Source organism: Bombyx mori, chromosome 16 (genome assembly GCF_030269925.1).
Source record: "Bombyx mori chromosome 16, ASM3026992v2".
Classification (NCBI taxonomy): Eukaryota; Metazoa; Arthropoda; class Insecta; order Lepidoptera; family Bombycidae; genus Bombyx; species Bombyx mori.
In genome coordinates this window covers 7,054,929-7,067,589 of record NC_085122.1, presented here as the reverse complement: position 1 = coordinate 7,067,589, position 12,661 = coordinate 7,054,929, and the positions used below count along the sequence as shown (strand labels likewise).

The 12,661-nt window shown below is 36.1% G+C and overlaps 1 protein-coding gene across 4 annotated transcripts in view; it reads left to right on the top strand.

The window, feature by feature from the left end:
- The window catches only part of LOC101745914 (vacuole membrane protein 1), a 24,566-nt gene extending 11,905 nt beyond the window's left edge, over positions 1-12,661 (top strand). For 2 of the 4 annotated variants that reach the window (XM_021349799.3, XM_021349798.3), the window contains 7 exons: positions 1,880-2,014; positions 2,730-2,829; positions 4,169-4,350; positions 4,917-5,117; positions 5,619-5,843; positions 6,399-6,697; positions 7,519-12,661. In XM_021349799.3, the coding sequence (XP_021205474.1) occupies positions 1,880-2,014; positions 2,730-2,829; positions 4,169-4,350; positions 4,917-5,117; positions 5,619-5,843; positions 6,399-6,663 (1,108 nt within the window). In that variant the 3' untranslated portion in view covers positions 6,664-6,697; positions 7,519-12,661. The remainder of the gene's footprint in view (positions 1-1,879; positions 2,015-2,729; positions 2,830-4,168; positions 4,351-4,916; positions 5,118-5,618; positions 5,844-6,398; positions 6,698-7,518) is intronic. The other 2 variants (XM_012692827.4, XM_012692828.4) reach the window with 1 other exon arrangement.

The following is a 12,661-nucleotide window of genomic DNA, read 5'->3' as shown; positions in this document are numbered from 1 at the left end:
TTGCTTTTTATTAAGCGATGTTATTCTACCACCGTCGGAATCATTCGGAGACATGTGTTGTACGTGTTTCATTCTACATAGAAATAACTAACAGTATTTTGAACTTTTGAATGGAACATATTATAATGTTTCACAGGGGACTTTTCTAGCATTGACTTTTGTCTGAAGTGAAGGAAGTCTTCCGTGATCACGAAATGTATATAATCGAAAGGTCTCATTAAGAACTAAACGAAATATGTAAATGAAATGTGCAAATTCTTTAAATCATGGAAATCTAAGAAAATACATATCGACGCTTGAAAGGCAAACGTGACTAAGCGACAATGCGTGAACTTTACAGTAGACTAATTTAAAGTTGAAATATCTGAAAAAAAATCTATTTTAACGGATCTAGCTGTAGGTTTGAAATGATTTTAATAGACCTAGAAATTTTTTTTTTACGCATCGAATATGGTTATTGCCTATCATTTATGTACAAAGTAGTTATTGTCGCTTAGTCACGTTTGCCTTTCAAGCGTCAATATAATTATTTTGAGTTTATGCTAACCAATATAAATCTATAGAAAATTTAGAATTGGTCACGATATTAATTACTTGAATTGTAGCAAAGATGATGACAATACAGATTAATGGTTTCTATAGATCTATATTTGGCGAATGCTATTTGATCGATGGCAAGATCTTGGCGCTAGCGCACCATAATTGCGTGGCGCGATTGGATTGCGACTTTCACATCCAAACAGTTTTGATCAAAATTAAATTTTGATACTTAGAACATAGAGCATAATTTTGATTTCGAAGGAAAAACCATTTCGTGTGAGAACATTTCCAACTTGCAAAAGATTGTAATTAAGTACTTAGTTTAAACTTTGCCTAGTCTCCGGTGTTAAGGCATTATATTGAGGGGTGAAAAACGATTTGGTTTAAGTGACATTTTGCAACTTATTTAAAAATATCATAGCAAAAATACTTCTTCAGCTATTTTAATCAAGTAAACTTAATAGAAGGTCAATAAATAAAAAAAACAACGAACTGTTTATGCTAATACCAAATAAATGTCGCTTATTAAGCGAAACGCCGCTTAAACCAAATATCAATTTACTGGTGGTAGGACCTCTTGCCTATTTCTGCCGTGAAGCAGTAATGCGTTTCGGCTTGAAGGGTGGGGCAGCCGTTGTAACTATACTGAGACCTTAGAACTTATATCTCAAGGTGGGTGACGCATTTACGTTGTAGATGTTAATGGGCTCCAGTAACCACTAAACACCAGGTGGACTGTGAGCTCGTCCACCCACTTAAGAAGTAATTTAATTTAAAAAAAAAAAAGCGTGTCACCCCTCGATATGATCACCACACTATTGCATTTGGATTTGAAGTGGAAATTAGACCGTTTTTTGAATTTTTGTTCCAATACAATAATAATTATGCTGTAAACTCCAACCATGAAATCTCACCTTATGGTACATTTGTAATATAAAACTTTTCAAATAAATACTCCTCGGTTTTCTCTGTCACAGTCGACTAATTTTGAAATGATTCTTTGGATTTGACCGTAAAGTGCTATAAATTATGATAATTATCTATTACTAGCTGACCCGGCAGACTTCGTAGTGCCTCAATCGATTAATAAAAGTCAAGTTTAGACTTTTGTATAAAATAAACTTAAAACAAACAAAAGGAATCCATCCGACAGGGGACACATCAAAGGAAAAACATCATTGTTATTTTTATTTAATTCCAAGCATTTTCATATTTATCTACCTTTTAAACCTCCTCTGGACTTCCACAAATAATTCAAGACCAAAATTAGCCAAATCGGTCCAGCCACTCTCGAGTTTTAGCGAGACTAACGAACAGCAATTTATTTTTATATATATAGATTATCTTTAAATGACAGGACCAAAACAAATTCCTCAATGGAGGCCGACAGTCTTGTGTTGTGGAGGCGGCCCCTCATCACATTGGAGTATTTCTTCAGAGAACTTTTTATATTAATCAACACAGGATTGCAGAGGTAAGTTGAATTATCTGTTCATGCCTTAAACCAGGATCCAGTTGATATCAGAAGTTCATACTATTGTTATGGTATGATAATAATGCTATTAATAAAAAAACGTTTATTGCAGTCAAGCGCTTATCTAAATAAACAAAAATCGAGTGTACATGATAATACATTTTATTTATGTATTAAAATAGTTGTTACGGTTTTTTGACTTTCTTATATCCGAAAGTTATCATTCTAAGTTAAAATTTTGTTTATGCAAAGAAAAAATTATTACCCATACATCTATACAAATAAATAAAATTGGAGTGTCTGTTTTTAATATTAAATAACCGCTTTTTAATAAATGCATATATGTATTTACGCACTAAAAATGTATTTTAAAAAATGTTCTTCTATCTGTCGGTCTGTCTGTCTGTTTGTTCCGGCTAACGGCTGGACCAATTTTGACGGGACTTTGATAGGTAGCTGATAATATAAGGAGTAACTTAGGCTACTTTTTTAGACTAACATCGCCCTGCAGCGTTAACCGCGGTACGACAATAACCGCGGGTAACATCGCGGGGTTCAGCTAGTACCACATGTATCTTCTAGGTTTTTGACCGACGAACCGCTTCTCCTATATTGTATTTCGTTCGTTCTGCCAACCCTATTTGGTCTAAAATAATATAAATAGACACTTTTAGGCGAATGTATATAAAAAAAAATGGCACTGTGTTTTTTTTAGATTGATTGCATACAGAGTACTGGCGTTAACAATAGCCGTGGCAATAATTGGTACTGCGATTTCGTATTATATCAGCGGCCCTCATCAGCAGTACGTGCATGTAAGTGATTTGAATACAAACGTTGGTACGATCTGTGACGTAAATATACCTGCCGTGCTCGAAAAGGACACACCTAATACTGTATTCCGCAAAGTTCCCGACAATGCACTGGTGGTAGGACCTCTTGTGAGTCCGCGCGAGTAGGTACCACCGCCCTACCTATTTCTGCCGTGAAGCAGTAATGCGTTTCGGCTTCAAGGGTCGGGCAGCCGCTGTAACTATACTTGTGACCTTAGAACTTATATCTCATGGTGGGTGGCGCATTTACGTCGTAGATGTCTATGGGCTCCAGTAACCACTTAACACCAGGTGGGCTGTGAGCTCGTCCACCCATCTAAGCTATAAAAAATAAATAAATTAGGTCTAATATAATACTCCGTAATGTCACAAAAGTTCATACTACAATTTCCATCCCGGTAACCGGCAAAGAATTCGACGTGCAATCAACCGTATGCATCAGCCCGATGAGTTTCTCGCCGGATCTTCTCAGCGGGTCGCGATTCCGATCCGGTAGTAGATTAATTCGCGAAGCAGCTGCTCTTGAGTTGTTAAGTCTCCTTCGGAGGCACTTGGATAGCTGTTAGCTCATCCCACCCCTCTTAACTTAGCCTTTGCTCGCCCACCTGTCCTGGTAAAACTGAAAAGGCTACCGGGTCACCAGTAATCCGTCAATCATAAAAAACGTGTGGCACTCGGGAACTGCCGCGGTAAAGCTATTGCATAGCATTTTTATCAACTTATGCAATTATAATTAGACAATGATAATTTAATATTAAAACAATAATAAAACAAGACCATTAACATAGTAAACATTAATAAAAGCAAAACATTAACTGTCCCCTTTACACTCATAAGCTAGACCGCGCGAGAGAGAGATGGGCAGGCTTTTCATGATGCGCATGCAGTGTGACGTCACGCCACGCGCTTATTCACAAACACTACATAAGCGCAACGTGTGAATGTGTTGAACGCGAGCTACATGGTAGGCGGAGTGAGAGGTGTAAGGTTTTTTCGTTACGGAATTTCATAATTCGGTCGCCGCGCCCAAGGTCCGCGATAAAAGCTATGCAATAGCTTAAAAAACTTCAATTTGTTATTCGATTTGGAACATAAAATGAACGGTGCTGAGTTAAATTCATAATAGCCTCGTTTAGAAGTTTTGCTTCTTTTCAGAAATAGAGCCTATCGAATTAAATATATAAATGTTTGCGTGCCTGTTTGTTCGTAATCTATAGACTGTTAGTCGATTGATTTTGTAACACTTGTTATTGACGCTTCATGAGACTTTATTGTTATATTATCATTTACGAGTAATCGATAAATTTTTTATTTATTTCAGTTAGTTGTAGCCACTCTAGCCTGGTGGGGCTGGTGGGTAGTTCTAGGCGTTTGTAGTTCTGTGGGCCTCGGTACGGGCTTGCACACATTCCTATTGTATTTGGGGCCGCACATAGCGAGGGTTACACTCGCAGCGTATGAATGTGGAGGACTAAACTTCCCGGAGCCACCTTATCCTAATGAGTAAGTGTTCAAATTGATTGCAACGTTTATGTTACGCTAAAGATTTGCGAATTTAATGATAATTTTTGATGTGAAACATTTATAGCCGCACGTAAAACCGATTTCTGGCGTGGCGACGCGTCGCCATGCGCAACCGACTGCGATTCTCTCTGTGCTTTACTTGAAAACAAATTATTTTTTCGTAATATTTTATTTTATCATTATGACATATTTAGTTCCTATCACAATCTGTTCTTTTCTGCATATTACTTTTACAAAATAATGTCCATGTTTCACATCTGCCAGGCGTCCCGTGACGGCTCACATTATTTTTTTTACTGGTGGTAGTACCTCTTGTGAGTCCGCACGTGGTAGGTACCGTGGTAGGTACCACCACCCTGCCTATTTCTGCCGTGAAGCAGTAATGCGTTTCGGTGTGAAGGATGAGGCAGCCGTTGTAACTATACTGAGACCTTAGAACTCATGTCTCAAGGTGGGTGGCGCATTTACGTTGTAGATGTCTATGGGCTTCGGTAACCACTTAAAACTAGGTGGGATGTGACTGCAACTCATCTTTTAACTTTCAGTATAATTTGTCCGGCGGAGGTCGATCCTAACTACGCGGTATCGATTTGGAATATAATGGCGAAAGTTCGCGTCGAATCCATGATGTGGGGCATAGGCACCGCTCTAGGCGAACTGCCGCCGTACTTCATGGCGAGGGCCGCTAGACTCTCAGGGGCCGGGGTCGCCGAACTCAACACCGACGATGATTCGAGGACCGGAAGGTCAGTAGTACCATCGCAATATCGCGACTCATCATCATCATCATCAGCCTGTATCTCTCCACTGCTGGATGTAGACCTCTCCCATATTCCGCCACAATGAACGATCCTCCGCCATCCGCATCCAATCTTTCCCAGCATATCGCCGCAAGTCAAGTTCTATTCGAGGTATAAAGAAAATAAAACTGGAGGTTTCGCAACAACCCACGGTCATTCGGTAACTTGCAACTTATTGTGATACACTTCATTCACGGCTGTTTGCATAAGAGTTAGTGTATTGCGCAAACGAACGCTCTGAGATCGTGGTCAATGAATGATAAAAAAATATGTTATTTTTTGTACGTTATTACAAAGTTAAGTCGTATACTGTGTGCATTACTAATAAAAATCTTACGCTACGGACGTTTTTTTCCAGTTATCCTCCGCATCGTCCTATAAGGAACTTCGTTCCAAAAAGAGCGTAAAAATGCCGTGCAATATATCCATTATGGTTTCTATTTTCAGGGCTAAAATAATGGTGCAGAAATTAGTGCAGCGCGTAGGCTTTGCTGGTATATTGGCTTGCGCTTCGGTGCCTAACCCTCTCTTCGATTTGGCCGGCCTGACCTGCGGACACTTCTTGGTGCCGTTTTGGACGTTCTTCGGAGCGACGGTCATCGGGAAAGCGGTCATAAAGATGCACCTGCAGAAAATGTTCGTCATTATCGCGTTCAACGAGACTTTGGTTGGGTGTGTATGATATTATTTATGCAACTTTAATGATCAAGTTCCCCTAACGTTCTTGAAGTTGTCGTGGCCTAAAGGATAAGACGTCCGGTGCATTCGTGTTGAGCGATGCACTTATGTTTGAATCCCGCAGGCGGGTCCCAATATTTGTAATGAAATACTCTAATGAAATACTGAAAAAATAAAATAAATAACTCAACAAATGTTCACGATTGACTTACACGGTGAAGGAATAACATCGTGTAATAAAATTTAAAAAAAAAAATAATTTGTGGTAGGACCAGTATAACTGGTGGTAGGACCTCTTGTGAGTCTGCGCGGGTAGGTAACACCACCCTGCCTATTTCTGCCGTGAAACAGTAATGCGTTTCGGTTTGAAGGGCGAGGCAGCCGTTGTAACTATACTGAGATCTTAGAACTTATATCTCAAGGTGGGTGGCGCATTTACGTTGTAGATGTCCATGGGCTCCAGTAACCACTTAACACCAGGTGGGCTGTGAGTTCGTCCATCCATCTAAGCAATAAAAAATAATAATAATAATGTCTTACCTTCCTCAGGCAAGCGTTGTCTTGGGTCGAAAAAATACCGTACATCGGTCCGAAATTAGAGGCTCCGCTTTTGGAATTCTTGAGGAACCAGAAAGCGCGTCTTCACAAGAACGATTCCACGCAGATACCAGAAAATCAGGGTTCGGTATTATCGAACATTCTAGAAAAGTTCGTTCTGGCGATGGTCGTTTACTTTATTGTGTCGATTGTGAACGCTTTGGCCCAAAACTACAGTAAGAGGGTCGGTAAGAAGAAGAGCAAGAAAAGAGAATAGGGATTGAAAATGCCGGGCGACGTCGACGGACTTGGTAAGAAATAAAAAAACCATTTATTATTTTCAATATTTTTCAAGAATATGTTATGGTTGTTAGCGGACGGTGGGATGGATGTAATGTGCTCTGCGTCAACCCTGTCCCGCCGTTTCAATAGCCCCGACTGGGCTCCGGCCCGGTCCGAGGTAGGGCGCCGGTTGTGAGCGGCAGGAGTTTTTAGTGAGGTTCAACTCCCACATACCCCACCTGCCGCGCGGGTGGGGGGGGATCCGGCGATTTTCTCCTGTGGAAAAAAAATGGTTGTTAGCGAGCAACCAACTATACTGGGACCTTAGAACTTATATCTCAAGGTGGGTGGCGCATTTACGTTGTAGACATCTATGGGCTCCAGTAACCACTTAACACCAGGTGGGCTGTGAGCTTGTCCAACCAACTAAGCAATAAAACAAACAAAAAAAAAGGCTATTATCAAGTGGCCCGTTGTAGAATTCAATGGCAAATAAAACACTGAAACAGGTACATGTTATGCCGATCTTATATTGTTGAAAAAGAACAGACAAGAGGACGATTAGAAATATAAGTTACTAGCTATACCCGTCCGCTTCGCTGGGCATTTAAAATTAACATTATTATTTCTCATACAAAAATTCTCACCTCACCACCCTCGCAACTGGTGTAGGGAGTCCAACGCTCATATAAATATTAGCCTATCCATTAAGTACATGTATTTTCTACATGGATACCAAGTTACAAGTCAATCGGATGCACGGTTCAGTAGTTAAAATCCGTAAAAACCACTGTAGATTTATATATTAGTGTAGATTCGTGTTATGAGATTTGATTGGTTTTTTTTTCAGCTCGGCATAGACAAAAGAAAGGGAGATCGCATCGACGCCGGTAGTACACGTCCGTGCTTAGTGCAACGGCCGCGGTGAAAGTTAAACTATTACTCTATGTTCAAGACCATAGACACTCATGGCGTGGCGTTGTGGCGTTATGACACGAACTTTGACATTTAGTGACGACGACGAGTGTTGTTAATACTGTTATATGGAGGGTAGAACTAAGAAGCGCCATCTTGTTTAGGAGATAATTTGAAAAAGTGTTCAACTGTAAACAGCAAGTTATTGTTTTGAAGACTCAAAGGAATAGTACTATAGTAGAATTATTTTGTCCGTGCATTTCGGGTCATAAAACATAGCCCGGCTAGGGCGGTAAGCATGTTGCGCGGGCGCAACGTCATTATCTATAAAAACAAATGAGTCATCGAAGGCAGGTACACAGCGGCGGAGCGGTATATGAAGGGTAGTGAGACATTGTTATATTATTATTATTATTTTTAAGAGATTTTATGACCTGGTAACTGAGACCTTTAAGTCATGTCTTATTTTAATTTATATTCATATTTGCATGAAAAATGATATTATGGAGTGAAATGAAATGAAGATGATTAATTTGAGACACTAATCAACTGGGATGAAATTAAATGAAATGAATTGAGATGATATGGGATGAAATATAATCTCAGTAAAATGGTGGTCATTTACTAAGATTTTTTCAGTGGACTTTTTTGAGGATCCTGAGAAGTTACGTCCAGTTTTCCCACATTTGTGCACTTTTGTAGATATTAAACAGTTAATAAACCACCATTATTACACATTTAAACCCGAAGAAACACTAAATAGACAAAATAAAACAAATCACACAACTTCACTCCTCGCGTTCCCGCCAAAAAGTCCATTGTTATATTATGAATCATTTGTTGTACCTACCTGCAAATTATAGTACATATGTCGAAGAGAAATGTGATTTTGTGCATTCGCTCTCTGAATTTCTTTAGTGACACAATGGCAAGTTACAAAGTGTTAATTTCTGCCGTTCTCGTTAACTTCCTGCGGAGATATGTGGTGTAAGAGTTCGATTAGTGATTTTTTCTTTCATTTTCTATCACTAACCCACAAAATGACAAAACTAAATACACTATCGATAACGCTTATCGACAACAATAATGCGCATCACTGTGCCCGTCCATAAGGCTCGTGAGTGGAAGAGAGAGCGATATACTCGCTTCACCGCTCCGATTATTTATGACCCAAACTGCACGGACAAAATAATTCTACTAAAGTGTAGGAAATGGAAATTATATGAATATAGCAGTTTTAAATGGAGTGAAGTGTGCTGGATTGAAGCGAAGTTTACTGTTTTGAAAATCCTTTCACTTGCTACTATGGCGCCACCTTAATTGTCTCCCTTTCAACGGACACTTTTTAATACACTGAGATGAGATGAATTATCCTTACTTCTGTCCTCCATGTACTGTTTGTTTAAGTAACTGTACTTGTCAGTGTTACCAACTAACATTTAGCTTTTAATAGTTAATGTTGCCATGTCAACAAATACTAAGGATAGGTTTCTATCTATTATCAATACTTATATATAACCAGTATATTGTAAAGTAACAAATATATACATTATCTAATGTAGTAATAATATAATATCAAGAAAGTAATAGTAAGCAATATTGCAAGGTGCTTCTTTAGTATTTGCGTATTCTGTGTGAACTAAATAAATATACACATACAATCTCAAAGGCTTTAGAAAATCAATACACAATTTTACTATGATGTAAAAAATTCTGTGTGCTTTTTTAATTAGATTTTGGAACAAGTAACACATTACCAAATGCTTAAATGTTTGGTTATTATTAAAATTAACACTATGTAATGTAAAAAATATCAATAACTGGTTAACTTTACTTTTTTTTTTAATAGAATGTAAAATATTGATTAACATTAAAAAAAATGTAATAAAACAGCTAATGTCCGACAGATTATTGTCTTGCCTGTACAAAACGAAAGTTTGTAAATAGATTATAATTAGGTATTTATAGTGTTAAAATTGGCATAGAGTAAATATAACTTTCACTTAGCATATTATGTGATGTGTATCCGAACTACCGATATAAAGTTGAAGCTATCAATTAAAATACAAATATTGTCCAAAAATAAAAGATTAAATTAGTTAATAAATCCCATAAAAATTGAGTGTAATAGAACTGTTTGAAACAGCAAAAGCACACCAGACATTAAGACAGAAAGTGTATTCACTTCGATAAGCTGAGCACGAATTTGGTGACTTCCAATAATTTAATAAAAATTAAATTAGGGAAATTAAGTGCGATAAATTAAAAGAAAATATGCATTAGTATTTATTATATTTGCCAGCATATTAAGCCGTATTTGAACTATTCATGTTTGTGTGTTATGGAAACAATCTATACATAATGTATAATTTATAATATATAAACAGTAGAACCCGGTGTGTCTGTACATTGAAGAAAAGTAATAAAAATAGAAAGAGGATAACTTAAAAAGAGTTGAATACCAACCAACGATTTTCAGAATTCATTCCTGTCTGTCTGTTTGTTTGTTTGCATATGTACATATTATATCTTTCGAACTACGCATTTTCATGTAGTTTTCACAAATAGACAAGACCTAATTTGAAGCAGAACATATGCTTTGTGTCATTAGAATGAGGTTGCAAAAAAGTTACCGTCGTGATCAACCTTACAGTTTGTAATGTAGCGAAAATTGTAGTTAATTAAGTGCAGTAGAAATTTGAATTAATAGTAGTTAAAATTGTAATTTTTAAGAAACGACTTCGGAGGTTGCTGGATGGGATTTTAAATGAGTAAAGTAGTTTAGAAGTAAATAGTTGAATGTGCAAATTGTTTTTCTTAAAATGGTAAAACATTGCTAATGTTCTGCAGTGTTGGCTTTTCAATTGACATATTTCAAATAGTTATGATTATTTGTTATAATAACAATTTTATTTGTCACAACGCTCGCGTTGCGTGGTTCTTCAAAGTAAAAGAAGAAGAAGATACATAAAGTATAATATAATAAATAAAAATAAATACGATAAACTGTATTAATTCTTGTCATAAATTCACACAGACAACTGTACGGTGCTATTCTTAATTTTACATGTCTAGATTTTAGCAGTAAAATTAATTATCAGTTTTAACTTTAATTTTAAATGGATGCAGAAATTGTGCTATTGAATCCCCAACCACGCTTCGCTGCAGTTGTTTAGTGACAACTGCACTGTGAGAAAGATTTATATGGCACATGTAACCTACATGCTAAATCAGAAACCTATTCTAAAGCACCCACAATAATTGTACAAAATTCAGTGTAATCAAATTGTAATTTTTGTCAAAATCAACGAGAGACTTTTTTCGTGGTGACAGTTCACTGCTTTAGCCCTTTGTTTGTTTTAAATAAATTGTTGCAATATCACAAATAAATTTTCATACTTTGGCCGTTTTCCAATTACAGCACAAGAGCGCATTATGCGGCATGATGCTCAACTAAGCTTCAGCATAATTCGGCATTGTGCGTCACTGAGTCGCATTATGCTCTGTAATTGGAAAACTACCATTAAGTAATGGTTAATTAACCATTATAAATTATGAACCGAAATGACCCGAAGAAAGTATCCATTAAGTGAAACGAAGTTAGTCTCTTACAGAACTGCATTTTAGAAACCATTGTGTTTTTTTATATGCCCATTTTGTATTTAGTGTTGTCAAATTATTCGGTTTAAATCGTCAAGTGACATTTAAAAAGTGAGTTATGTCAGAATTTTGACTACTAAAATGAATTTATAAAAGAAAGACATTAATATATACATATTATTTTAGACGTTAGAACTGTTAGTTTCTTTTTTTTTATTATAATAAATGAAGTATCTATTTTTAACTCCAGTATTTAATTATGGTATGTGCGTGGTGATCGTTTTAAATATACATTTTTAATTTGATCTTACGCCTTTCAGACCAATAATGAGAGCATTGTTCTCGGGAAATTAAGTTTATTTAAAAAAGTTCATTGTGATATGGACACTAAAGGAATAACTTTAAAAAATTAACAATACACACATAGACAATTAAAATAAGGAATGTAGTAAAACCATCATTTTTTATTGGATAAGTAATGTGGCTGTGCTATAGTTAACAGCAATTAATATACATAATATAAGTATGTCAAGAAACCTGAAAAAATTATATTCTAATTTTATTATTAAAGGAAAGAATTTTATTATTTGTATTAGATTCGATTTTTTCATTATCTATCTATATATTTGAGAAATACTTGGCTAGTCAAAATATACGAAAAGTTATTTATAAAAGTTGGGTAATATAATAGTAATTTTTTAAATGTTAATGAGTTGCCACTTAATTTCACACATGTGTGTATACAGTTTGTTAAGAAATAATAATACATTCCGCATCATTTATATCGTAAGACGATATTATATAAACACATTTTAGACTTTCCAGTTACCTAGAGAGCTAGACGTTTGACTAGTGACCAGATTAATGGGCAGAAAAAAGTTTTCACGTGTGAGTTTCTTAGTCAAATAAAGTTTTCTTAATAATTAAGAGATTGTGTTTTGTGGCTAGGTTATTTTAAAATTAAAAAAAAAAAAACAAGTAATATAGACAATATTTGAGAACGTAGCTAACTTTAAAATTCAAATTTTCAAATTTCACTTTTGAGGTTGATAATGTTGTTAGGAGTTAAATGAATATAGACACCACCCCGTATTTTTTACTTTACGCACACACCTTAAGATGGCTGCTTCACACTTCACGTGAGAATCACAACGTTTAGGCGGGCTTTTGAATCGACCTAAAACCCCGTGAAATTGCTTATTATTTCACACGTGAATGTGGAACCGTCTCGAATAGAACTATATTGCAATGTTTTCACGTAGGTATTTGAAACTTAGCAATAATTTTGGATGATAATCCATTCTATTTATTGATGTATATTTTGCAAAAGATTTGCTTAAAATGTTTTATTTAGATTATAATTCTTAATTAGATATAAAAGTCTTCGAGTGGTACATTTAGTACAAATTACTGCTTAAAATAATGTTTAGTAAGTTTGAGGTTTCGGAATGAGAGACATTAAATCAATGTTAATGGAA